We start from the raw sequence: 25,796 nt of genomic DNA on the forward strand, positions 1-25,796 counted from the left end.
TGCAGAAAATTGAATGTAGAATTAAAATTGTTGACCCAAATAAAAAATTATAGTATTGACACATTGATTACTATTTCGCCTCGGTTTGGTTTAGCTATTTCTGGTTTGCTTCGTTTCATATTTGCTTTTTGGATATCTTATGATGTGTGAATTCATCAAATCTTGAATTTGTTAAATCCGCAAATCACAACTGAGAATTGATGAAAACGTACACGCTAAACAAAGTTGAAAATCTAAACGATAATGTTTTAAATATCAAATACTTTTTCCAATCCAAAAGATGCAAAGTATTAGATGAACCAAAAACTGAAAAAAAAAGCAGCAAAGTTTGGAGTAAAGTATATAGCACAAACTGGAAAACACACCAAAAAACACAGTGTGACTGCATTACACTGCTTTCAAAAAGTAATCCCAAACTGCTTTCAGACAATCTTTCAGCATGTCTGAAACACACTTCTTCTCCACATTTTCCTCCTGAAAATTTGTAAACATAACTTGTTTAACATGACTACAACTCTAGAAGCATGAATTTAAAAAAACGTTACCTTTACTAGCATAGTGCTCAAGGCTTTAACTTTGAGTTCAACTTCCCTTGTGGTTCCTCCAACTCCACTTCTGAAATCATATCTGTCAGCCTCTATGATCTGAAGCATGAGAGTTTGGTTTCTGTATGTAGTAGTTACGGTATGCCAAACGCCACAGACGTTGTATCGATCCGCACAAGAAGATTTCCCAAGAGGCCACTTTAACCCACCTTTCACATTTGGATCTATCACCGCTGAATCTGTCAGCTCTTTAAGATTCTTAATCTCAGTCTCCTGGATACAGTCAAAGATCCATGTTTCACATTTTCAAACTATACCACTTTGTTTTGGATACTACGTACGGAATAGATAAAGTAAAAACTCACCGAGAGATTGGTTAATGTCCTTTTTGAGTCAACCATCAACCTCATGTCAAGTTCTTGATCAAGGCATGAGACGTCAAGAACTAAGTGCCTCAAAACATTAAGGTCAGCCTGATGAACAAGAAAACGGAAGTTTCATAATATCATGTCTGAAAGTACTGAAAATGTGGAAAGAGAGAAGAGGGAGGAACTTGCCTTGTACATATTAAGTCGTTTATGTTGATGGTCCACCTTACATCTACAGTAGATGGTTACACCAGGACGAGTGTTGTCCAATACCTGAAAAACCAAACCTCAAAATCTTCAAATAATGAAACCAAAGACATACATTATATTAAATCTTAACAAAAGAGAAACAGAACAACGAAAAAACCACACATTGACGAGATACAACTCCTTGGTCTTTTCAACACAAAATCTCATATCAGGTACAACTCCATACTCAATGTTTTCCACATAAGACTTTGGGACATTTGTTTGGAAAGATTTCTTCCATTTATTTAGTGTCCTCTCTTCAACCAACGGACAATCTCTTACGGTTTCTGATGATCCATATAATAAAGTGTTTGTGCTAGGTTGCATTTTTGATCTAGGCTCACTGCACCAATTTGATAAGTTCGAAACAGTAAAGTAAAACTACATTAGTCAAATTATTAAATAACCATGGCATGCACAAGACAAAATAACCATATAACTGAGGAAAGAGTCTTTTTACCTATGGAACAAAACTTTCCCAAATCGAGCGATCAGTCTGAGCTTGACTTTGACATCCTCGGATCCATAACGTAGCAGCATCTTCTTTGCCCTACCAAACCCTAATATAAGATCATCCTCCACCTTCGCTGCTACCCATAACCATGGATTTTCCGGTTTTATGTAATTGCTCTTCGTTAAGATTACCAGAGACTTTTCTTCTGTGTCTCTCCTCCATTCTGAAGAAACGGGCACAAGTTGGAAGCTGTCGTCGCCATTTGAACCAACGAGAAGCAATCTTGAAATCCAATCGTCCGCGTAGATTATTGTTCTATCTCTACTCCAGAGGTTTTTATTGGGTTTTGTTGGAAGAGAAGTTGGAACAGGGGATGCTCTCACTGCAACGTTTTCATGTCGTTTATGTGGTGGAACGTAAGACATCTCTGTAAATAATGATATGATACGAGAAACCTTAATTCCAAACGGAAGATCAAGTCTCTGAGCAACGAGTAAGAGAAGAAGAAACGAAATCGTACCTTTTTATCACTTATCAGCTCAATAAGCTGTTTATACTGTTTGTACAGAGAATTGCACAACACTAAATAAATATGATTTTTGGGGAAAGAGAAATTTGTTCTTCTATTAACGATAGGAATTTGAGGTCGTCACTAAAACGAGTCAAGATCGTGCTCGTCAGTTCACAGGAGAACTGGCAAGTAAGTCACGACGAGCTCGGAAGCTAACGAGAATTATACAGGAAACAATAAATATGATTAGACACAAAGTTTTGCTCTCGGGGTATTGTACGTGAGTCTGATGGATATTCTCCAGCGAGTACTGTTGCTTTATATAGTGGACTGTAGACCGAGGGTTCTCTAGGGTTTCCATCGGAAATTCCCGAGATTGCCCTTTACGAGTTACTAATGACTTTCATCCAATTTTGTCGGGCCGAAATCGCAATTATCTCGTCTTGTTGGGCCGAGCGGCATACTGGGCGCAGCCCATATCCAACAATAGTCCCCCCCTTAGTCCGGAGAGCGTCAGTTTTTCTGCGATCGGCGGGCATGCTTGTATTGTCTATAATATGCCTGCTCGGCACAGATCGTCTCAGATTGCTCCTGGGAAATGAAAATGCTACAGTGATTTTCTGTAAAATTTTTTTTTTCTTTCTATAACTTCTGTAATTTCTTCTGTAAAATCTTCGGACTCGTTTTTTGAGAGGCATCCGGGAAGATCCTTTGGTCTTTATTTTGAGTGCGGTTTTCAATGACATTCCCGAAAAAGGAAAGAGAGTCGCGGATTGAGATGATGGATTTGACAGTAATTTTTCCATTTAATTTACTTATTTATGCATCCTCCATCTTCTCTTCTTTCTTAACTTCCTCCACTCCATCAGAAGGTAACTTTCTCTCTCTATCTCTTTACATTTATTTTTATGCTTTCCTTTCTCTCTCTTCTTTTCTTTGTTTGGTTGCTCTCCTTAAAACCCTAGTTCGGCCGCCGCTCTCGCCGTTGGATTTTCGTGGTCGCCGATGGTCGGTTCTGATCGGCCGTTGATTTCGGATCAGCCTAGATCTGTCGACCCTCGCGATTCTGAGATTGGCGGTGATATGGCTGATGACAGCGAGTTAACTAATTGGCGAGTAGGAATGAACTCTCCCGATCGGCAGAGAGAAGTTGAGGTCGGCCGGTTGAATGATTCTGCTAGTAAATGCCGTGAGATCGGCATTGATAGGACTGAAGTTGAGGTTGGCGGATCTGGTCGGCGAGCAGCGGTTGGTGAAGAGCGGCGACTTGGATCAGACGGGGGTCGCCGAGCTGGGTCGAGCTCGAGCGGGTTGGTAGATCGCCGGGTTAAGATCGGTTTTGAAGTCGGATGTGAGACCGGCTCGGAGAGGGATCCGAATGAGATCGCCGAGCTCGGCGGTGACGGGTTCCATGGTCGTGAGCTCGGCATCTCTCAGCTCGGCGGCGCAAGATCCGGAGATCGGATCGGTAGTTCAAACCCGAGAGGAACCGGTTGGTCCCGTCCGGTGGATCGAGAGAGTGACCTAAACGAGGTCGGCGGTCCTGAGAGTGGCGCGAACGACTTTGGTGATGAGGCAATTGGGCTCGGCCAAGCTCGGGATCCCGTCGGTCATGGAGTTGAAAATGAGGGGAATTGGCGAATCGGGTTTGATCGGTGCTCTGAGGTCGTGTCCCTTGATGGTCGAGTTCGGCACGGCGCGATTGGCAACAGTGAGGTTGGTGATCGGCGACTTGGAGTTGACAAGATAATTGGTCGATTCAGCTCGGGGAATATTAGTATGGCTGAGGTCGGCACATGGGATTGTCATGAGGTCGATAATTGTCAAGTGCGGACCGCCATTCCGGGTCTCTCGAGGTCGGCAAGACTCGATGACGCTGGTGCCGACCACGAAGTTGCCACAGTGACTTGTTGTCGAAGTGAAGACGACGCTGGTTTTGATGATGGCGATGCCGATCTGATGATGGGAGGTCGGCTTGCGGCAAGGTCCGGAAAAGTGGTTGAGATCAGCAGCGATAGTGAGCTTGGTGGCGATGAGCTCGGCAATGGTGGTGAGGTCGGCGTTAGTAGACCAATATCTAGAAAGTTCGGACGACCTCAGTCACAGTCTCGAGTTCCCACATATGCGCGTGGTAAAACTCTCGCAGGAATTCGACGCGCTTTCTCTGAGAGGCACGATATTAACCAGCTGAACTTTTTTGATGGTGTGGACATTGGGGCAGAATGTGGAAATCTCAGTATCGATAGTTTGGGCGACGATTTCAACTTTGATGATATTCCCGAGTTCAGTGAGGGTAGCGAGAGCGGTTCCGGTGGAAGTCCTATGGATGTCGTACCGGCTGAGGATGCGGTTCCAAATTCAGCTGTTCTGGGTCTTGGTGCCGTTCTTGTTGGTTCCGATGACGAACTCGCCGTTGGTCCGATCGATCAGGGTTCTTCATTGTGCACATCGGATACCATTGCCGAGATGGCCCAGTGGTGTAAGATGCCCGATGGGTTGGTATTCCAGATTCCTGAATCTCACGAGCGTCCTTGGACGCCTCCTGCAGGTTTTATCACCCTCTAGACGCATTACTTCACTGATTGCGGCCTTTGGTTTCCTCTGCCGGAGTTCTTGACGCGCTATTGTGCTAGACGTAAGATTGCCATTTCTCAGCTTTCTGTGGGAGGTATCCGCAACGCAGCTGGTTTGGCGATACTTGGTACCGATTGTGGTGTAGAGGTTGATGCGCATTTCCTCGAGGAAGCCACCAGATTCACGAGAGTCAGAGGTAGTCCTGGATACTTTTATACTAGTGCTATGTCGGGTTATCAGATCGTCACCGGGGCTGAGAAGAAGATTCGTCGTTGGCAGCGTTATTTTTTCTTTGTCAAGCTAGATGAGACTTCGGTTGAGAACCTTGACATGTTTTATGCTACTGAGTGGAATATGGTTCCCGGTAGCTTTGCTGTTTCTTATCCTTGCCTGTTGATTTTTTTTTTCTGATTAGTTTCTAACACTTTTGTTTTTGTTGATGTTTGCAGAGCCTGTTGTTCGTCTACGCGCTCATCCTCCAGGTTTCTTTGATAATCTTAGGAAGATCAGAGCGAGAGGGGCGATTGATTGGCCCTTGCTTACTAAGAGATCTCGTGAGTTCTCTATAAACTCTTATAACTTTCATGGTTGCGTTTGATGGTTATTAGGTTGTCATACTTTGTTTTCCTTTTCAGGTCTACCACGTTTAGGAATGGGAAAGGTTAACACCCGTTTCCCTCGATACGCCGATCAGTTCAAGAAGTGCATTGACGTTGTACCTTCTGCGCGCGTTGCTGATGCTGAGGTCGCTGATCCTGTCACGGGAGCTGGTGCCGAGCAGCGGCCTGCTGGTGATATTAGATCGGCGGAGGTGGCTCCTGCTCGTGTCGACAAGAGAGCTACTACTGTTTCCTCGGCTGCCTCTCACGCACAGAAGAAGCCGCTCGGCGAGACTTCTGATGCCTTAGCTATTGTTGTTGCTGATTCTGGGCGTCCTACTTCGACTAGGAAGAGAGCTTCTCTTGGCGAGGTGGTTGTTTCTGGGCCCGAGTCATCCAAGAGATCTAGGAGGGATGGTGTGCCACGTGATACCACTGAGCTTGATGACACGTTCTCTTTCTCCTACAAGACGAAGGGCGAGTTTTTTGTCAACCATGGAGTTGCTTGTGGCGAGTTTGCTAGCAAACTTCGCGTTTCTTCTGACCCGTTGCCTTCTGTGGATTCCTTTCACGATCCTGAGTTGTACCGATCATGGGCTCGCAAACACTTTCAGGTTGGCATTTCTCTTTATGTTTTGAGTTAGCACTTTCAATTGTTGTCTTGACTTCTTATCCCTTATGCTTTCAGGATGGTGGTCTTGTGAACCGTATGGTCATCTCATACGAGCGCCGTCTCGCCGAGCTGGCGAAGCAAGTTGCTGATGCTCGCCCTTCTGAGCCGCCCAGGAGATCAGCCGAGGAGCTTCGCCAGGATTTTGAGAAGGAGCGAGGGGTTACTGCTGTCCTGACGAAGCAAAACGCCGGTTACAGGAAACAGTTGGCCGATCACAAGGCTTCTCTGGCCGAGCACAAGGCTTCTTTGGAAGCTTCCCGTTCCCGCATCGAGCAGCTTGAGGCAGACAAAGCATTTCAGAGAGGGCAGCTGCAGCAATTGCAAGCAGAGCGGCAGGGTTTTGATACCGAGGTCACTGGCTATAGGTCTCGCATTGAAAGGCTGAGGAAGCACATTATTGATAACAAAGCGACGCACGAGTCTCTGATGACGTTGTGTCAGGTGTCGGGTACTTATGAGTGTCTTCAGGAGCTGTTGGCGGGAGGCGTGGCCATCCCGCCGAAGACTTTGCTTCAGCTGGAGACTGACGCGAAGATACTGGAGGACAAGATCGCTGGTTTCGATGTTACTGATGTTCTGGATAGCGATCTCGAGGCCCTGCCAGAGACTACGATCAGCCTAGAGAGCATGCTCGGCCACGCGATTCCTCAGGTGGCACCGGTGAGCGCAGATGTTCCTGTGATCGTGGAGGGAGAGGTTGCTACGGCAGGGGCACCCGCGACCTCGGGCGCTCAGGTCGATGCCGACCAGTGACTTGTGTTTTATTGTACTCTTATCTTTAGAACTTATTCCCGTGATGTAGCGGATGTTGAGCCTTGCTGGGCGCTGTACTTTTTTCTTTTTGGAACCTTGCATTATCGTTGGATTGGCCGTTTAGGTATTGTACTTGTTTTTGGAGATTTGCCATGTGCTTATCATGCAAAAGGTGTTATTTTCGAGAACTACTGGATTGGTTGTTTCATCTCGAAAATTGCGTTGCTTGCTCTATAAAATGCTCTTCAAATGTTCGTTTCTCACCATTTCATCTCTTTTTGTTTGTTAAGAAAAATCTCTTTTTGTTTCGAACGATTGGGATCGATACTATGCCTGTGACGACGAGATCGGCCTGGCTGAGAAGGGCGCGAGAGCGGCTCGCTGTGAGATCGGACGATGTAATTCGTTCTGAGGTCGAGTTTTATCGTGCCTGGATCCAGAGGTTGAGGGCTTACACTCTAGCTTTGCGCCGCAAGTTTGAGCTTTGCTTCCAGTTTGACCGTGTGGACGGGACTGTTGCGTATCTCGAAACTATGATCGAAGAGGGGTTCTTTGTTCCAAAGTGGAGATGGGATCGTTTGCTTGAGGAGTGCTCTCGTCGCGAGGCAGCGCTGGCTGCAGTGGAGGTTCCTGATTTCGAAGAGGGTGATCTTGAGCCTCTCAACACCAGACCTTTCGAAAGTAATGCGGAGATCGATGCTTACCGAACTCGGATCACCGTATTGCATCGCTACATTAATCAGCTAACGTCCACGGACCATATCTTCGTCCCGTAGTTTCGGATAAGTGCTCTGCCGCGCTCTTCTTCGAGGGTGTCGAGAGTATCGAGCATCATTTCCGTGTTCAATGCGGGATCATGAATGAGCATGGAGCGTCTTAGTGTTGGCACGCCGATTTCCTCTGGTGCAAGTGCTTCCATTCCGTACGCAAGGGAGAACAGGGTCCGTCCCGTAGATCGGCGAGGGGAGGTACGGTGCGACCATAAGACACCATCGAGTTCGTCAGCCCAGAGGCCTTTCTTGTCTTCAAGCCGTTTTTTGAGTCCGTCGATGATTGTTTTGTTGGTCGCCTCAGCTTGTCCGTTTCCCTGCGGGTAGCGAGGTGTGGACTTGCTTAGGCGAATTCTCCATTTCGCGCAAAAGCCTTCAAATTGGATCGAGGTAAACTGCGTGCCGTTGTCAGTGACGATTTCGTACGGGAGTCCGTGCCTACAGATGATGTTTTTCCACACAAATTTTTGGACTTGCGGAGTTCCGATTTTTGCGAAGGCTTCAGCTTCGACCCACTTGGTGAAGTAATCCGTCATGATGAGGATGTACTTCTTTTGACGAGACACGGGGAGTGGTCCAACGATATCCATTGCCCACCTCATGAAGGGGTAAGGCGGTGTTGCTGTCCTCAGAAGCTCGGTTGGCGCGTGAATAATAGGAGCGTGGCGTTGACATTGTTCGCACTTCGCGACAAATTTCTCGCAATCGTCGTTCATGGTAGGCCAATAATGACCATTATTGCGTATGCGCATTGCGAGTGCACGACCTCCTGAATGATTGCCACCGGCGCCTTCGTGCACCTCTCTCATTACGTTTTCGACTTCGGCAGGACCGACGCAAGCCAAAAGGGTTCCAGACGCGCTCCAACGGAAGACTTCGCCGCGGTAAAGTGTGTAATGCGCACAACGAGCTCGGAGGCGTCGGGCTTCCCATTTGTCTGATGGAGCAATTCCATCGGCGATGTAACCACGGATTTCTTTTTGCCAGTCGTACGGTCGCTCTTTCGGTTCGGCACTAATTTGTTCTTTATTGACGGACTCGTGCTCGGCAGATGCTTGTCCTACGGAATTGTGTTGTTCGGCAGATATTTGCTCGGTGGATCCTTGTTCAGCGGACTCCTGTCCTTCAGATACTTGGTCGTTAGGCATGAGCTCGGTGGATCCTTGTTCGGCAGATTCCTGTTCGGCTGAGCATTCACCGGAAGTACCGGCCGATGGTTCAGAGATAATCAGTGTTAGTACGGGAGTACCGTCATTTGTTCTTTGTTTCTTTGAGGCTGGGACGTGGACATTCTCATCCTCCATAACCTTTTTCTTTTTAAAATCTTGAGCGATGGGGTCGATGTTCGCAGGAAGATTGATGCTCGGTTGATCGATACTCTCGACTGGGATCACTCGACGGAGGTCGGGATCAGATGTAGACGCTAACACGGCCAGGGCGTCGGCCGGAGCATTGTCGCTGCGAGGAATTTTCGTCAACTCAAACGACTCGAATAAACCGGATAGGTTTTGGACAACTTTAAGGTAAGCGTCCATTCGGTCGTTCCTGCACTCGTAATCACCGCTGAACTGGTGGGTCACCAGCTGTGAGTCGCAAAAGACTTGTAATTTCTTGACACCAATTCCGCTAGCCAACCTCATTCCTGCGATCAAGGCTTTGTACTCGGCCTCGTTGTTCGAGGCAGCAAAGGCGAGCCGGAATGATTGTTCGAGCACTTCACCTGTTGGTGAAACAAGGTGTATGCCGATCCCGGAGCCGTGTCGGGAGGAAGCACCATCGACGTGCAATGACCACTTCTCTTCGCGCGGAGTGCCTGATTCTAGTTCAGGAGAGAGCTCGACCAAAAAATCAGCGAGTACTTGAGATTTCGCACAAGTGCGATTCTTGTATTCAATATCATATTCGCTTAATTCCACTGCCCACTTGGCCAAACGACCTGATTGACTTGGACTGTGCAGAATGGTCCGAAGGGGCTGGTTAGTGAAAATACGGGCGTAGTTTCCGAGCCGAGATAACTACGGCGTACGCGAGCTTTTCCAAGGTTGGATAGCGGAGCTCAGCTCCATCGAGACTTTTGCTGACATAGAAAATGGGATGTTGTTCTCCCCTGTCTTCTTTAATGAGTACCCCACTGACCGCCGAGCTGGAGACGGTGATGTACAGATAGAGCGTTTCTCCTTGGTCGGGCTTAGCTAAGACTGGAGGAGTAGCGAGATAGTTTTTGAGCTCCTGGAAGGCAGACTCACACTTCTCATCCCACTCAAACTTTTTGTTGCTGCGAAGCAGCTGGTAAAACGGTAGACATTTGTCGGTAGAGCGTGAAATGAATCGATTGAGGGCGGCAATTCGTCCGGTAAGTCGTTGAACTTCTCGAGTATTTCTTGGAGACGGAAGGTTTGTAAGCGCCGAAATCTGTTTCGGATTAGCTTCGATACCCCTCTTGGTGACGAGGTATCCTAGGAATTCTCCAGAAGTTACGCCGAACGAGCACTTTGCTGGATTCAGGTTCATGTTATATCGGTTGAGAACTTCGAAACACTTAGCGAGATGCGAAACGTGATCGGCAGCGTGGGTTGATTTTACCAGCATATCATCGATATATACCTCCATTGTGTGGCCGAGCTGCTCGGCGAACATACGGTTGACAAGGCGCTGGTAGGTCGCACCAGCATTTTTCAAACCAAACGGCATGACCTTGTAACAGTAAGTGCCTTGGTCGGTGATAAATGCTGTCTTCTCTTGATCGTTTTTGTGCATCATTATCTGATTATATCCTGAATAAGCGTCAATGAACGATAGAAGTTCATTTCCCGCAGTTGCCTCGACCAGCTGGTCGATTCTTGGGAGAGGAAAGCTGTCCTTTGGGCACGACTTGTTAAGATCGGTAAAATCGACGCACACCCGCCACTTGCCATTCTTTTTCTTCACAACTACTGGATTACTTAACCAGTCGGGATACTTGACCTCCCTGATGGATCCAGCAGCGAGCAACTTTGTGACCTCCTCGTTTACGGCAGCGGTGCGCTCTAGTCCGAGTTTACGGCGCTTTTGTTTGACCGGTTTGAACGTTGGGTCTACATTGAGCTCGTGGCAGGTTATACTTGGGTCGATCCCGGTCATACTGCTCATATTCCACGCGAAGGTGGTGACGTTCTGGCGCAGAAACTTGACGAGCTCGTCCTTGATAGCCTCTGGTAGGTCGGCACCGATCCCTACGCAGCGAGTCGCTTCAGAAGGGTCAATGTTCACTTGGATGGTTAGCTCGGTGTTCGGACGGACGCGACCATCTAACTGCTCGGCGGGGTCTGAGATTGCGAAGGTGCGAGCATTACGCTGCTGTCGTTCGACGATGAAGCAAGTTCTGGCGATCAACGGGTCTCCTCGCAGCGTGAATATACCTCTTGAGGTAGGAAACTTTACGCACTAGTGGTACGTTGATGCTACAGCTTTCATCTTATCCAGATAACGTTGTAGACGATTGGTTTGTCAACAATGGCAAAATTGATGCAGTGCATCGTTCCGCCTACGTAGACTGGAAGCATTATCGTGCCGACCGTCATAACTGTATCGCCATCGAAACCGGTGAGGGGTTGGACTTCATGGTCGGCTGTGCGCAGGTCGACCTCCATCTGAATCAATACGTCTTTGAAGATGACGTTTACCGAGCTGCCAGTATCAATTAAGATTTTGGTGACGATGCTTTCACCAATTGCCATCTCAACCACCAATGGGTCGTTGTGCGGCCCTGCTAGGCCAGATGCATCGTCTTCTGTGAATATGATCGGTTCGGAGTTCGTGATGGGCTGCGTGCTTTGAGTCATCCAGTCCCGCTTGACCTCTAAACCCCGCCTGTAAGCTTTGATGGAACGAACCGAGTCACGACAAGTCGTTAGGCCGCCCATAATCATATTAATCCTTCGGCGCGGGGCTGGAGCGTTTGGGTCGTCGGCCGGCTCGGGGTTCCTCTTAAGGGTTGGTGCTGGGGGAGGGGGCAGGATCTCTTTGCCGTGCTGTGGGGCGGGAGCTGTATTGTATTGCCTACTTGGGTTCTCGTTCTCAGGGTTAAAAAATTGGTTATCCCTGTGAGCCGTTATTAGTCGTCGCTCGTGTTCGACGTCAACGTGGCCTTCCTTAAACTTATCGAGCAGTACTTGCTGGAGCGTGCGGCATTCTTCAGTGGTATGCCCAGCTCGTTTATGGTAGTCGCAATACTTTTTTCCTCCTTTGCCCGATGGATCCCGGACCCATTTGTTATTCCAGGGTTTCGACGAGGATGCTTGAGGGTCCTGATTGCTCACAGCGAACGCTTGAGCTTTCTTCGCTTTTTCCAGCTTATCAGCATACTCCTTGTCAAGGTGTTGACGAGGCTCATGATGCTCGTCTTGCGCCTTTTCTTTCCCTTTGGCCGACTTAGAGGTCGGCGGTTCTGGCAGCAGTCGGTTTGCTCTCGATGCGCTTTCCTCAGCCAACTCGATGTATTTGTTGGCGCGGTGCAGCGCGTCGTCAAGAGACAGGGGCTCATGGACTATGATGTCTTCCCTAAATCGGGAACCGTGAGCGAGAGCGTTGCGGAGAGCTGATATCACTGTGTCATCAGCGATCGAGAGCTTTGAAACTATTCTTTTGAACCTTTCCATAAAAATCCCGGAGCGACTCGTTGGTTTGCTGGAACATGTTCCACAGATCGGCATTCGAGGCGCCTCGAATCATAAATGTGGAATGGTGTTGTAAGAAGGCGGTCGTCAGCTCGTGGTAGCTTCCGATAGAGTTCGGTGGGAGCCGAGCGAACCATCCCAAAGCTTCGTGAGCTAGGTTCTCGACAAAGAGTTGACAGCAGCCAGCTTCGTATTCCTCTTCACTGAAGTGAGCTCGGCTTATAGCAAAACTCATAGAAGTCAGAAACGGCTTTGGGTCATCCAATCCATTGTACGGAGTGAATTTGAACTTGTTTACGTAACGAACACGAACGCGAGAGATCCTTGCAGTGAACGGCAAGCGCTGGACCTCTTCGAGTACTCGGTCGAGATTGGGGGCCGAGCTCGTTGCCCGGTGAACTCTCGAGGAGAGTTCTTGGACCATCATCTCAAGGCGCCGTATGGTTTCGTCCTTGAGATCTGCGTCGGTTTGTCGGCTCGGCAAAGTTGGGGTCGGCGGGCTTCCGCTTCGTCTCTGCGTTCGGTTTTGGATCTCGGATGGGACTTCTCTGGGGCGTTCTTCCATGGAGCCTACGATGATCGACGCTGGTGGGCGTCTATGGCTTTCGTAGCGTTTCTCTACGGATAGCGTCGCAGGGAGCGGTGGATTTGCGTGCTGTTCACCAGGGTCGTTCTCACTCCGGCGTTCGCTCCTTCGCTGCTTGAGCCTGCTAATTTGATTTTGCGACGCTTCCTGCGCTGCCACGATTGCTTCGAGCCGCTCGTTCGTTCGCGTTTCCTGACCATCGAGTCGATCGAGTATGACTTGCATCAGGTCGTCGAGTCCGTTCCTTTGGACGGGCAAAGCGTTGGGGCGAGCAGCATTAGAGTGAGCGGTAGTGTTGGTGAGCGCGGCGCTGGGGAGAGCGGCAGCGTTGGTGAGTGCAGCGCTGAGGAGAGCGGCGGCGTTAGTTACCAGCTGGTCGGTGACAGGTCCGGGTCCAACGTTTGTAGCTGCGAGGGGCTCGAGGGTCGCGTCGGGCGCTGTCGGAGGAATCGTGCTCGGCGAGGGGCCTTCGGTTGAGATCGCCGAAGAGGGTTGAGGCAGGACAGTTCGCGTTCTCGTTCGCCCCCATCGCTGCTCCGTCGGCTGCTCCATCGGCTGCTCCGTTGCTTCGTTGAGATCGTCGCTAGGGTTCGTCATTGATCTTGAAATTTCGAGGAAGTGAGGACCGTCGGTATTGATTTGTCAAAAAGAAGTGTTCTGCTCTTGCCCCACGGTGGGCGCCAATTGTTTGTACAGAGGATTGCACAACACTAAATAAATATCGATTTTTGGGGAAAGAGAAGTTTGTTCTTTTATTAACGATAGGAATTCGAGGTCGTCACTAAAACGAGTCAAGATCGTGCTCGTCAGTTCACAGGAGAACTGGCAAGTGAGTCACGACGAGCTCGGAAGCTAACGAGAATTATACAGGAAACAGTAAATATGATTAGACACAAAGTTTTACTCTCGGGGTATTGTACGTGAGTCTGATGGATATTCTCCAGCGAGTACTGTTGCTTTATATAGTGGACTGTAGACCGAGGGTTCTCTAGGGTTTCCATCGGGAATTCCCGAGATTGCCCTTTACGAGTTACTAATGACTTTCATCCAATTTTGTCGGGCCGAAATCGCAATTATCTCGTCTTGTTGGGCCGCGGCATACTGGACGCAGCCCATATCCAACATATACGCACAAGTCACAAGAAGATGGAAACTGGAAAGACGCAGTGAACTGAAGTGGAAGAGACGAGACGGTTCGGTGAGGTCTCTTTAATTATCACTAGGTAGCTTTCTTTATTCTTGGTCTTGGAAATGTACAAAATATTTCTTTTCTTTTTTTTTTTGAATTTCCCAATTTTCATATCAAGAATAAACCGATAAATTGTGCTTGTCGCTAGTGGCTCGTTGGTAGCATTCAAGCATGGGTCAGTGCTTGTGACTACGAGCTCGAGTGATCGAGCACATTTACCAAACCAAAACAAAAAGAAAGAAAAAAAAAAGAATAAACCGATAACGAAAATGAAAGTCTAGTGAGAACATTTTCATCTTATGAGTCTTGATATTTTGGAAACTCTCTTATACAGTATATTCTTTTGAAAAAGGCTAGGGAACTTTTGAGCAATTAAAATAGTTTGTTTTCTTTTGTAAAACCAAAACATGTTCATCTTAGATTCTACAGTTTCCTTGCCAACAAAAAAAATATTCTATTTTTAAATATAGAAATCAAATTGTTGACCGGAGAAATATATATAGGATTGCAACATAAAAATATATATTGAATTCAAAATCTTAAACCCACAAAATATAGATGAGCCAAAATCTGAAAAAAGCAACAAAGTTTGGAGCAAGTAGAACAAACTGAAAGGTAAAACACAAGACAAACAAAGTGACAACACTACATTTCTTTCAAAAAGTAATCCCAAACTGCTTTCAGACAATCTTTCAGCATGTCTGAAACACATTTCTTCTCCACATTTTCCTCCTGAAATTGTAAACATAATAACTATTGTCACTTGTTGACCATCACTATATTTAGAAGAACATGTCTTAAAAAAAAGAAGAGGAAGATCTTACCTTTAGTAGTATAGTGCTCAAAGCTTTTAATTTGATATTCACTTCCCTTGAGGTACCTCCAATTCCAGTACGGAAATCATATCGATCAGCCTCTCGAATTTGAAGCCTCAGAGTTTGGTTTATGTACGTAGTAGTTGCAGTATGCCAAACACCACAAACCCTATATCGATCCGCGCAAGAATTTTGCCCAAGCGGCCACCTTAACCCACCTGTCACAGTTTGATCTATCTCCGCTGAATCAGTCAATTCTTTAAGACTCTTAATCTCATTCTCCTGGATACAATCAAAGAGGCATATTTCACATCTTTAACATATCACTTGTTTAATATATCATTCATCTCATTTTCTTGGATACTAAGTATGGAACATACAAAGTCAACTCACAGAGAGATTGGTTAATGTCTCTTTTGAGTCAACTAGCAACCTCATGTCAAGATCTTGATCAAGGCATGAGACGTCAAGATTTAAGTGCCTCAAAGCATTAAGCTCTGCCTGAATAAAAAAAGCAAACAAAAGCTTCAATATGATTCTCTGAAAATGTGGTAAGAGAGAAGACGAAAAAAGACTTACCTTGTAAAAGTTGAGTCGTTTATGCTTTTGGTCCACCATACATTTACAAGAGATGGTTATATCAGGACGAGTGTTGTCTGATACCTAATTATGAAAACCAGAAACCAAGCCTCAAAAATCTTTAAAACTAAATTATGAACACAAATCATGAATCTTACAAAACAAAATTAAACCACCTTCACATGATACAACTCCTTGGGCTCTTCAACGCAGAATGCCATATTGTGTACTACTCCATAGCCAATGTTCTCGAAATAAGACTTTGGGACATTTGTACGAAAAGTTTTCTTCAATTTTTCCAAAATGCTTTGAGTTAACGGACCATCAGTTAGAGCTTCTGATGAACTAACACTGCATCAATTTGATAAGATTGGAACTGGTAAACTCGTTTATTCGACATAGCAAAAACTCCTTATGCCTAAAATGATGTTTAACATGATAGCTCTCTAGCTAACAGACTCAACTATAGATTCCAAGCTGTCAACACATTACAATGCTCTTATACCAACACAAGTCTTATTACTAACCAACCATGTAAAACAGAGTTTGTGTGTCGTTTGTGTCTGAAAAAAATCAAAAATAGATGGAAAAGTAAATAGTTCTTTTTTTACCCATGGAAGACAACTTTTCCAAATCGAACTATCAGTCTGGGTTTGACATCCTCTGATTTATAACGTAGCAACGTCTTCTTTGCCCTATCAAATCCCATTATAAGATCATCTTCCACCTTCTCTGTTACCCACAACCATGGAGTTTCCAATTTTCCAATCTCACTCTTCGCTAAGATTACCAATGATTTTTCTTCAGCGTCTTTCCTCCATAATGAAGAAACAGGCACCAGTTGAAAGTTGTTGTCCTCTGATTCTGAACAAACGAGAAACCATCTAGTAATGCAATCCTTCGCGTAGATGATCTTTGTATTAGCACTCGCGAGGTTTTTATTAAGCTTCGGACGTAGAGAAGGTGGAACAGAGGATGCTCTCATTCCTACATTTTCATGCCGTTTATGTGGTGGTACGTAAGACATATTCTCTGAATAAAAAAAAAACATATACAAGAAAAATTTAGACCTTAATGCCAAAACAAAAAGCATGTGTCCGAGCCACGAGTATGAAAAGAAGTAACAAAAAGCGTACCTTGTAACAGCTCAAGCACCTGTTTAGATACTCACATGAAGAACAAGGATCACAGAAGAGGAAACAGAAAAGGCGCAGTGTAACTGAAGTGGAAGAGACGTGACGGTTTGGTTTATTTATCAGTAGCACTTTAGTCTTGGAAATGTGCATAATATTAAATTTAACATACATATCATGATGACTCATAAAGTTTAATTAGAACAGTTTCATTTTATGATTAAAAAAAAAAAAAAAAAAATTCTTTTCTTCTATAAAATTTGTAGCAAAATTAGTTGGTTGTATTCTATGCATTTCAAATACTAAACTCATTATTCTACTCTTAACCACTAGAAAAACAAAAAGAAAATGAATTAAAACAAATAATGTGAAATGGAATAAACAGTTTTTGAGGAACAAAAAAAAATATGCAGAGGAAAAACAAAATAATATATGGTAACCAAACAATAACAATATCTTTAAAATTTATATTAAATAGAAAATAAATCAGATTTCAATGAAAAATACTAATACTACTTTTAATTTTTAATGTGTATACATTATAATGAATTTTACATTTGATTTTAAAACAAAATTTATGAATTTAATTTATATATTTCGTCTTAAATATTAACTATTGAAATTAACCTAAAAATAAAATTTTAAGAGTAATTTAAAATATTTTTTAGTTTTTGTATAAACATCTCTTAACTTTATTTTACTATTCATACAATATTCAAATAAAGCTTTAGAATTAATTTAACATAAAATTCATATCAAAAATAGTTTTTCATATATTTATCTAGATCATTGTTTAGGTCGTTTGAAGTCTAACTAGTATTGTTAGAAAATATAAACAACATAAACCAAAATTCAAGTAATTATTTTTAATTTATCTCTACTGTGAAAATATTTTGAAAATTTGTTGATCAAATGTTTTTATTTGCCAGCCCAAATTTTACCTTGGTTTATTAAAAAATCAGTTTTTTTTTTGTTCTAATCAAAAATTTAACCTACCACAAAAGATACATAACTGTTTTGTTGACAAAAAAAAGATACATAAACTGTTCTAAACACAGTTTAGATTATTGTCGAGGTAGTTTTTAGACGTTACATGTCAACCATAACGATTATTTTGTATTTTTTAGATTATATATTAACTATATATATTTGGACCGTTTTAAACGACTATCAACATTCGTGTGTCTGCTTCGATCATATATGTAAAGTTAACTGATAAAAAGTAGATTGTCTAACTTTACATATGTTTTAATTATATATTTTATACGAACCTTTAAGATCGGTACGTGCTAGTAATCTGACAATTTTTTACTTTATTTATTTTAATTAAGCACTTTTCTACGATAAGCTTTTAGATCGGTACGTGTAAGTAATCTGACAATTTGTTTACTTTATCTATTTTAGTTAAGCATTTTATACGATAACTTTTTAGATTAATATATGCTAATAATTTGACAATTTTTTTACTTTATATGTTCTAACTAATTATCTTATACGATAAGTATTATATCTATACTTATTAATCATCCAAAGATTTGTTTCTATACACCGGATACATCCCATTTACAGTATAACACAGCTCACTCGAGATACGTTATAATTAATATGAAGTGTTTAAGGAAAATATAGACGAATACAAACAGATTTATAATTTTAATAGGTAAAATTAACATATTGACAACTCATACAACACAAATTTAAAAGTAGAAAAAAATATTCAACTTTATATTTTTGCAAATTTTGTTTCTTTTATAGAATAAAACCGAATTTTATTCATTTTAATTGCAGAAAATTAATTGTAGAATTAAAATTGTTGACCAGAAAAAAATTATAGTATTGAAAGAAAAAAAAATTAAGATATTTTTTCATTCCAACTTTATTTTTCCCCAAAAAATATTAGAGAAAGGAAAATTAAATTCAATAATTCCAAAACATAAAACGTACAAAAAAGTTAATGATAAAAAAAACGTCTAGAAATCAAAAATATAAAATACAAAAGAAAAAAAAAAAGAGAGAGAGAGACAGCGTGGAGAGTAAAGCTATTGGTAGCATGGCTGCAACAGAAGGCCAAGTGTTTGGTTTTACAAATTTATTTTAACTCTTTGTGTTAATTAACCCAATTAGCCCTTTCCTCCTTCAGGGTTTATTTAACTTCCCCTTTCTCGTTTCCTCTCTTTTCTTTTTCTCTTAAACCACTCTCTTGCTCTTCCTCCTGAACCCACCAAAAAAAAAAAAAAATCACACTCCTAAAATTGTTGTTTGCTGATTTTTTTTCTCAAGAGTTTGTTTTAATGAAGAGGCGCTTAACGAGTACGAATTCCTCTTCTTCTTCTCCATCTTCCTCTGTTTCTTCTTCTACTACTACTTCCTCACCTATTCAATCGGAGACTCCACGGCCTAAACGAGCCAACAAGAGGGCTAAGAAGCCTTCTCCTTCTGATGATAAAACGACTAACCCGACAAGCCCTGCTTCCACCAGACGCAGCTCTATCTACAGAGGAGTCACTAGGTTTTTGGTCTAATTAAACGATTTGGTTTCTCTTCAGATTGGATTTGTTTTTTTTTTTTTTTCTTGTGAAACTGCATTTGTGATATTTTGCATGTTTGATTGTGTGATTGTATAGACATAGATGGACTGGGAGATTCGAGGCTCATCTTTGGGACAAAAGCTCTTGGAATTCGATTCAGAACAAGAAAGGCAAACAAGGTTTGGTCTATTTTTTTTTTTTTTAATTAAACAACACTTGTTCTGTTTTGATAAAGATCTGATTTTTTTAACTGATAAAGTTTGATTCTTTTATTTTGTTGATCTCAACTTCGTCACTGCCCCATCTGCAATTTCTTCCTCTACTCATCAGTTTATCTGGGTATGTTGCTCTAATTCTCTTAAACCATATAGATCAGTTTGTGTTTTTTTTTTTTTTTGGGTTTAACCAAATTGAAAAAAAGAGAAGAGGGGTGGATTTGGTCAGAAGAAGAATCTCAACTGCTTCACGCGTAATTGCAGGAGCATATGACAGCGAAGAAGCAGCAGCACATACGTACGATCTGGCTGCTCTCAAGTACTGGGGACCCGATACCATCTTGAATTTTCCGGTAAACCCCAAAAAACAGCTTAAATCAGATTGATGGGTTTTGATGATGCATGTTGTTATAGAATTAGTTTGGTGGTTGTGGAAATTAAATAAAAATTTGTTTCTTGGGACGAAGCAGGCAGAGACGTATACAAAGGAGTTGGAGGAAATGCAGAGAGTGACAAAGGAAGAATATTTGGCTTCTCTCCGCCGCCAGAGCAGTGGTTTCTCTAGAGGCGTCTCTAAATATCGCGGCGTCGCTAGGTTCCTTTTTTCTCCTTTTTTTTTTTTCTTTTCTTTTTTATTATTTTAATTTTTGGAATTTATAAACCAAAATGAGAAATATATTTTTCTGGATATCTGAATAAGAGAATTAATTATAGGAAAATATGTTTATGACTTTTTTTAAGAAATCATGAGGATTTGCTTTTAGAATATTCTCTCTTTTTAAAACTTATTTTTTTATCATAATTAAGTTTGAGTACTTTCCTGCATATTGTTAAAAAATGTGATTCGATTTTTGAGAAATGTTTGTTTGTTTATTAAACTTTTATTTTGTAAAAACTAAAGAAAGTTTTATGATTATGTTACAGGCATCACCATAACGGAAGATGGGAGGCTCGGATTGGAAGAGTGTTTGGAAACAAGTACTTGTACCTCGGCACCTACAGTACGTACCTCCTTTCCCTTTTTTTTATTTTATTAAATATTAGTTTGCATAATCGACTTTTTAATTAATAAATTACCGGACATAACGGGTCATTTAGTTTATTTAAAAAAATTACTAGCAGTATAATTTTTGTAGGTATAAAATAGAGTGATAATGTTTAAACTGGGGTTTAAGAATTTGTTTAGTTAGACTTAGAGTGTAACTGATAGACAATTAGAATAATGTTAATGGCAAGGCAGTGGGGTTTGAATTACTCACGTGAGCCGAGAGTTTTGACATCATGTCCCTTCAGCTCACCCTAATTGATCTTTTTCTAAAGAAAACTTTAATCAATTCAACTTTTGTTTTATAACTTTTTTTAATTACCTGATCTCTGCATAATTTACCTTTTAAATTCTGCATTTTATGTGGATCCGATACTCTGAATACAAAAATTGTTAACTCTGCACAAGGAATATTAACAACTCTTTACTGAGTAAAGTTAATTATACTAGTATTTGTTTTGTTTTGCTGACTCGTTACCGGGTCCTTAGACTAGTACGTGACCTAATAATCTTCAACAAATCTCCTATTTTTTTTTAGTAATTCGGGATTCAGATTTTGCAAGAATATAGGCACTTAGGCAGTATTCTATATAACAAAGATACATATCATTCATTCTTTATTTTATACAAAACAAAAGAAAATATTTTTATTGTTTTGAAAAAGAGAGTAGTCAAAAAGCATAACTCCAAAATAACAAATTAGATGTGAAACTGCTGTATAAGAATAATAGTGTAAGTTACAAGTGTAGAGGCGCGTGTAGCGCGTAGGTCACGTGATAACACGCTCACTTCATAAAATGACAAAATAGTTCAGAGAGGGGTTAGGACCAAACCCGAGGTCGATCTGGTTTGCTCTTGTCTTTTTTTTTTTTTTTTTTTTAAGTTTCTTATTTAAATTGATTTAAGAGTTGAGACTGTTCTCAGTAGGAGTCACGAGCCCTCACGTGCATCTCTCTCTCTCAAGTCTCAACCATATCTTTCATCTTTGTCCTCCGAACAAAATCTGGGTCTTCTTTATTATCTTCTTCTTTTTTTATAATAATTGTCTTTCTCTACCTTCTACTTTAGAAAGCTACCTAACTTGCAACTTAATAGTAATATGGGTTCTAATTAGAGCTTAGAGTTGACACACTAGGTAGGTGTTTATTTTATTGTTAAGTAATTTAGTAATCGTACGTTCGTGTATTATTCTATATACAAATTATTGGAATTAGTTTAAGTTATAGTACAAGTTTGGACTCTTTTAGTGTTATAGAGCGGCGCAGTTGAGGAGAAATGGTCTCATACACGTCTCACACAATTCGTGTAACCCTAGTTGTCCCTACGAAACACGTCACTCAGTTCTTGTATTGATTTTTTTTTTTTCTTTTGTCTTTTATTAGGTATCATAAATTCTTAACTTTTTTAAATGTTGAAACGACAAAAAAATTAAACACTTCTTTTAACACTTGTTTGGGCTTATTTGGTTGTAGCACTTGCCAAGTATGTGAGAAAGATAACACTGTCTCTGTTTGCGTTGTCTTAATTTAGAAGTTCTTTACTTATAATGTTCCTAATTTATTGGTTTTACAGATACGCAGGAGGAAGCTGCAGCGGCTTATGACATGGCAGCCATAGAGTATCGAGGTGCCAATGCGGTTACTAATTTCGACATTAGTAATTACATCGACCGGTTAAAGAAGAAAGGTGTTTTCCCGTTCCCTGTGAGCCAAGCTAACCATCAAGAAGAGGCTATACTTGCTGAAGCCAAACAAGAGATTGAAGCGAAAGAAGAGCCTACAGAAGAAGTGAAACAACAGTGCGTGGAAGAGCCACCACAAGTACAGAAAGAAGAGAAAGCAGAGCAGCAAGGAGAAGAGGTTGTGGGATATAAAGAAGAAGAGGCGGCGGTGGTCAATTGCTGCATAGACTCTTCAGCCATAATGGAAATGAATCGTTGTTCGGATGACAACGAGCTGGCTTGGAACTTCTGTATGATGGATTCAGGGTTTACTCCGTTCTTGACGGATCAGAATCTCTCAAATGAGAATCCTATCGAGTATCCAGAGCTTTTCAATGAGTTAGCATTTGAGGAGAACATTGACTTCATGTTCGAGGAAGGGAAGAACGAGTGCTTGGGGTTGGGAAATCTGGATTGTTGCGAGGTTGTGGTGGGAAGAGAGAGCCCAACTTCTTCGTCTTCACCTTTGTCTTGCTTTTCTACCGACTCTGCTTCATCAACGACAACAACAACAGCAACAACAACCTCTGTTTCTTGTAACTATTCTGTCTGAGAGAGAGCTATGTATTCTAGTTTGAATTTCTGCTTCTTCTTCTTCTTCTTTCTTCTTCTATCTTCTTATGTTGAGTTCTGCTAGGGTTTGTATTTTCATTTCAGGGCTTGTTCGTTGGTTCTGAATAATCAATGTATTTGCCCCTTTTCTAGCTCTCTTTTCTTTTCTAATGTTACAATTAGTTAAGATAAGTAAACATCCTAAACAAACCGAAACAGAGAAGTGGATTTAGTTCACTTAAGTATTCGGTTGTATTCAACCAAAGACAACAAGGAGGCTAAGTAAGATGCCTATCAATTTTTCAGGCATTTATACAAAGAGAAAGAGTTTCAAAGAATCTTAGACAAAGAGAAGGTTTCAAAGGTAATACTTAAGAGTGGAAAATATGGGTCTCTTTTGTTTCATTTTGGCTCGGAAATATAATACATCGTTTAAAGATTTTTTTTTTTTTTGCTTTTTAATATTGTAAAAAGTTTGATAGTACAATTGGTAGTGTAGAAAAATTAGCAGTTTTGATAAAATTGACATTGAAATCCAAAAAACATATGGGAAAGTCGCAGGAGTTTTTATCTTGCTCATTTGGTTCTTTAGATAATAGAGAGTAGGGTGTGGAGCATAAATAAGCAGATAGTTCAATATAATAATATGATACATGATAAAATTCTTGAAAACATTTCACCCACAATAAGTCTAAGCAGCAAGCTACTGATCACACAGTACATATTTTTTAAGGCTTTAAAATACATAACTAAGAAACATGACAGTTTAAGGTTTTAGCAGCACCAGTCTTATGCTTTTAAGTAGCTTATATTAATTAGATAGATAATGATACCACCGGCAAGCTAGCTTTTTAAAAACCTTTAATTATTCAAGAAGGTGGAAGGTAATGATGTCAGAGGCAGAAGGTGCATGAAGGGCATGGTTGGGGTAATGGTGGTGATGGTTCTGGTGGTAACGAAGTGCGTAAGCACGCGACCCTTCGATTTGATATCCAAGAACTGAGTCGTAATCTCCTCCATTGTCTACTAGTCCATAGTGAGGATCTTCGGCTCTTAGTTCCTAATTAAATTCACCAAAACATATTTTAAGCCATATTTCAAATAACTAAGTCCAACACTGTTAAATTCGAAATGACATGACATGTCTGATAAGACTGATATAGAACACATAAGAATGACTGGTCAATCTACACTACATTTTTCCCATTCGGTAGTATTTTGATTAGAAGAATCAAGAGAAAACATAAGAGTGACTGGTCAATCTACACTACATTTCTATTCTTTTAATCATTGGCTACATGCATGTACATAGTATGCATAAAAACAACATGTAAGGGAAACAAAAAGAGATATTACCAGCTCATGTATGAGATTCTTTTGTATGTCTTGTTGACTTTTGTTCTGCAATTGTTGTAAACCACGAGAGAAACTATTAAAATACCGAAATTATTACGCGATCACCATATTATATGCTTACTGTTACCTTTATCCATTAGCTTAAACACAAAAACGAGATCATTTTCTTAGAAAAGTGTTATCAACAGTTTGAGCAAGTGCGTAATTCAATTTAACACAAAATTGTTGAGACAAATAATATGCTAAAATGGGAAAGTGAGTGGACAGAAGATGTGACCTTTTTCTTGGTGGTCTCGATCTGGTTTCCAAGGGATTTAATCTGTATAATTAACATAAAGATTAATTTTTAAAAATTTCGTTTACACATATTATCCAACAGTAAACAAAATGTTTCCTTTTAAAACACAACAACAACAGCCATAGTTAAACTCAAAAACTAATGTGTGAGTATATAGGAATAATTAAAACCCTAGCTAGATAAGAGCAAAATCAATATAAATAAGAACCTTGCGCTCACGAACGAGTTTGAAAGTGTTTTCCATTTCATCCTCAAGACGACGCAACTCGTGATAATCAAGTTCCTCCAAACACTCACCGAGCCTCTGCCTACAATTTTTACAAATTATATATCAAAAATAATAATTTGTGTTTGCAATCCAAAGTTATGTTTTAAGTGACATAGATGAGATCAAGAGAGAGAAACAAATACTTGATCTGAGTCCGGAGATTTCTATTTGTCTCCAACAGTTTCCTCTTGGTTTCTTGCATTCTCTGCGACAAACACATCACAAATTTTACCAACCATACAAAAAAAAACACATATCAAGATTCAAGAACAAGAAGAAGGATCTAAGAGGGAACAAAACCTCATATTGAGTGCTCCAAACATCGACTTCAGAAATTGATTGGTACAGATCTACGATCTCCTTTGTTCTATAGCCAACACAATCACCCAAATGAAAGGAGTCGTTAATTAATTAGAAGATAACAAAGCAGTTTAGTAGTTCAAATTAAGAGTGGGGTAATTATAAGAGAGATCCGCGTACGTACGTGGTGTTAGGGCTGATATACTCATGAAGCTTGTTGGAGCTAGAGAACATGATAATCGAAACCCTAGCATCACACAAAACCGTGAGCTCATGTGCTTTCTTGAACAAACCATTTCTTCTCTTCGAATACGTCACTTGTCTGTTCGTCTGGTTCTCTATCCTCTTGATCTGGATCTTTCCTCTCGCCATCTTCTTTCTTTTTTCTTCTCTACTTTTGTCTTAAATCTTTTGATGAAGAGATTTGGTGGAGAGAGGACAAAGAGATATAATAAGAAGAAAGAAATGAAATAGAAAGAGAGAGATAGAGTTGAAGAAGTAAAGGGTCCACTTGATTTACTAAAAATAGAAAGTATTGCCGAATCCATGAAAGGAGAGTTCAGAAGGTGATGAAAACTAAGTGATAAATTTGCCTATTGTGTAAAGTGGTTTATTGTTAATTACAAGACACTGCTTAAATCAACGGACATCGATGGTTGTATAGATTACAAGACACTGCTTAAATCAATTGTCACGACTCACTAGGTGTGAAAGAGAGAGGGGACCAAAGCTATCAACTGGTTTAGTTTGCTTTCCGTCCATTTTATTAACGGAGCACCGTTAGTGTCGACTCTTTATAGCGTTTACAACGGTGACATGCTCAACGGCGTTTGTAAACGTCAAATCAGTGCAGGTGGATTTGGTTGGCTTTTTGGGCTTACCCTAAAGTAAAACGAAAGTGTTTAGGTATGATTGTTTGAATGAACCAAGTTATTATTTTTCTTGTTAAAAGCCAAGTGTGTACTTTTGTTTGTTGATTTCGGAAATTTAGATTTGTTTTACTTCTTTATTTGGATTTAAATGTCACTTCCATGTAACTCAAATATGTTTCCCAAATGATT

The 25,796-nt window shown here is 41.4% G+C and overlaps 5 protein-coding genes and 1 pseudogene across 11 annotated transcripts; 2 read left to right on the plus strand and 4 right to left on the minus strand.

The window, feature by feature from the left end:
* Positions 1-263: 263 nt before the first annotated feature.
* LOC104715651 (uncharacterized) lies at positions 264-1,285 on the minus strand. The gene is made up of 4 exons (XM_087464363.1): positions 1,103-1,285; positions 911-1,018; positions 546-818; positions 264-474 (listed from the first exon to the last, which is right to left on the minus strand). Exons 1-4 carry the CDS (start codon positions 1,109-1,111, stop codon positions 388-390), a joined length of 477 nt encoding a protein of 158 aa, XP_087320489.1. The 5' UTR covers positions 1,112-1,285; the 3' UTR covers positions 264-387.
* A 333-nt stretch (positions 1,286-1,618) lies between these two features.
* Positions 1,619-2,041, minus strand: LOC147938994 (uncharacterized). The gene has a single exon (XM_087465831.1). It carries the CDS (start codon positions 2,039-2,041, stop codon positions 1,619-1,621), a length of 423 nt encoding a protein of 140 aa, XP_087321957.1.
* A 1,091-nt stretch (positions 2,042-3,132) lies between these two features.
* Positions 3,133-6,726, plus strand: LOC147938995 (uncharacterized; annotated as a pseudogene).
* A 7,702-nt stretch (positions 6,727-14,428) lies between these two features.
* Positions 14,429-16,542, minus strand: LOC104712030 (uncharacterized). 3 transcript variants are annotated; one of them, XM_087464362.1, is made up of 7 exons: positions 16,457-16,542; positions 15,932-16,352; positions 15,497-15,671; positions 15,321-15,404; positions 15,135-15,242; positions 14,751-15,023; positions 14,429-14,658 (listed from the first exon to the last, which is right to left on the minus strand). In XM_087464362.1, the coding sequence occupies exons 2-7, from the start codon at positions 16,345-16,347 to the stop codon at positions 14,572-14,574; spliced, it is 1,143 nt and encodes a 380-aa protein (XP_087320488.1). In that variant the 5' UTR covers positions 16,348-16,352; positions 16,457-16,542; the 3' UTR covers positions 14,429-14,571. The 3 variants fall into 3 exon arrangements, 2 of the variants coding, with proteins under 2 accessions (XP_087320488.1, XP_010427123.2); XR_015565796.1 differs by lacking the exon at positions 16,457-16,542 and having other exon boundaries at positions 15,122-15,242; positions 15,932-16,399; XM_010428821.3 differs by lacking the exon at positions 16,457-16,542 and having other exon boundaries at positions 15,932-16,399.
* A 1,976-nt stretch (positions 16,543-18,518) lies between these two features.
* Positions 18,519-22,665, plus strand: LOC104712032 (ethylene-responsive transcription factor WRI1). 5 transcript variants are annotated; one of them, XM_010428822.3, is made up of 7 exons: positions 18,620-18,962; positions 19,078-19,160; positions 19,312-19,320; positions 19,461-19,549; positions 19,664-19,791; positions 20,121-20,197; positions 21,814-22,665. In XM_010428822.3, exons 1-7 carry the CDS (start codon positions 18,745-18,747, stop codon positions 22,512-22,514), a joined length of 1,305 nt encoding a protein of 434 aa, XP_010427124.1. In that variant the 5' UTR covers positions 18,620-18,744; the 3' UTR covers positions 22,515-22,665. The 5 variants fall into 5 exon arrangements, with proteins under 5 accessions (XP_087323643.1, XP_087323642.1, XP_010427124.1 ...); XM_010428823.3 differs by having other exon boundaries at positions 19,667-19,791; XM_087467517.1 differs by lacking the exon at positions 19,312-19,320 and having other exon boundaries at positions 18,519-18,962; positions 19,078-19,165; positions 19,667-19,791.
* Positions 22,666-23,123: 458 nt separating this feature from the next.
* On the minus strand, positions 23,124-25,364 carry LOC104712033 (floral homeotic protein APETALA 3-like). Its single transcript, XM_010428826.3, has 7 exons — positions 24,920-25,364; positions 24,736-24,802; positions 24,579-24,640; positions 24,376-24,475; positions 24,147-24,188; positions 23,870-23,914; positions 23,124-23,573 (listed from the first exon to the last, which is right to left on the minus strand). The coding sequence occupies exons 1-7, from the start codon at positions 25,105-25,107 to the stop codon at positions 23,379-23,381; spliced, it is 699 nt and encodes a 232-aa protein (XP_010427128.1). The 5' UTR covers positions 25,108-25,364; the 3' UTR covers positions 23,124-23,378.
* Between the last annotated feature and the right edge of the window lie 432 nt (positions 25,365-25,796).

This window comes from Camelina sativa, chromosome 9 (assembly GCF_030686135.1).
Source record: "Camelina sativa cultivar CO46 ecotype springtype chromosome 9, ASM3068613v1".
NCBI classification, from domain to species: domain Eukaryota; kingdom Viridiplantae; phylum Streptophyta; class Magnoliopsida; order Brassicales; family Brassicaceae; genus Camelina; species Camelina sativa.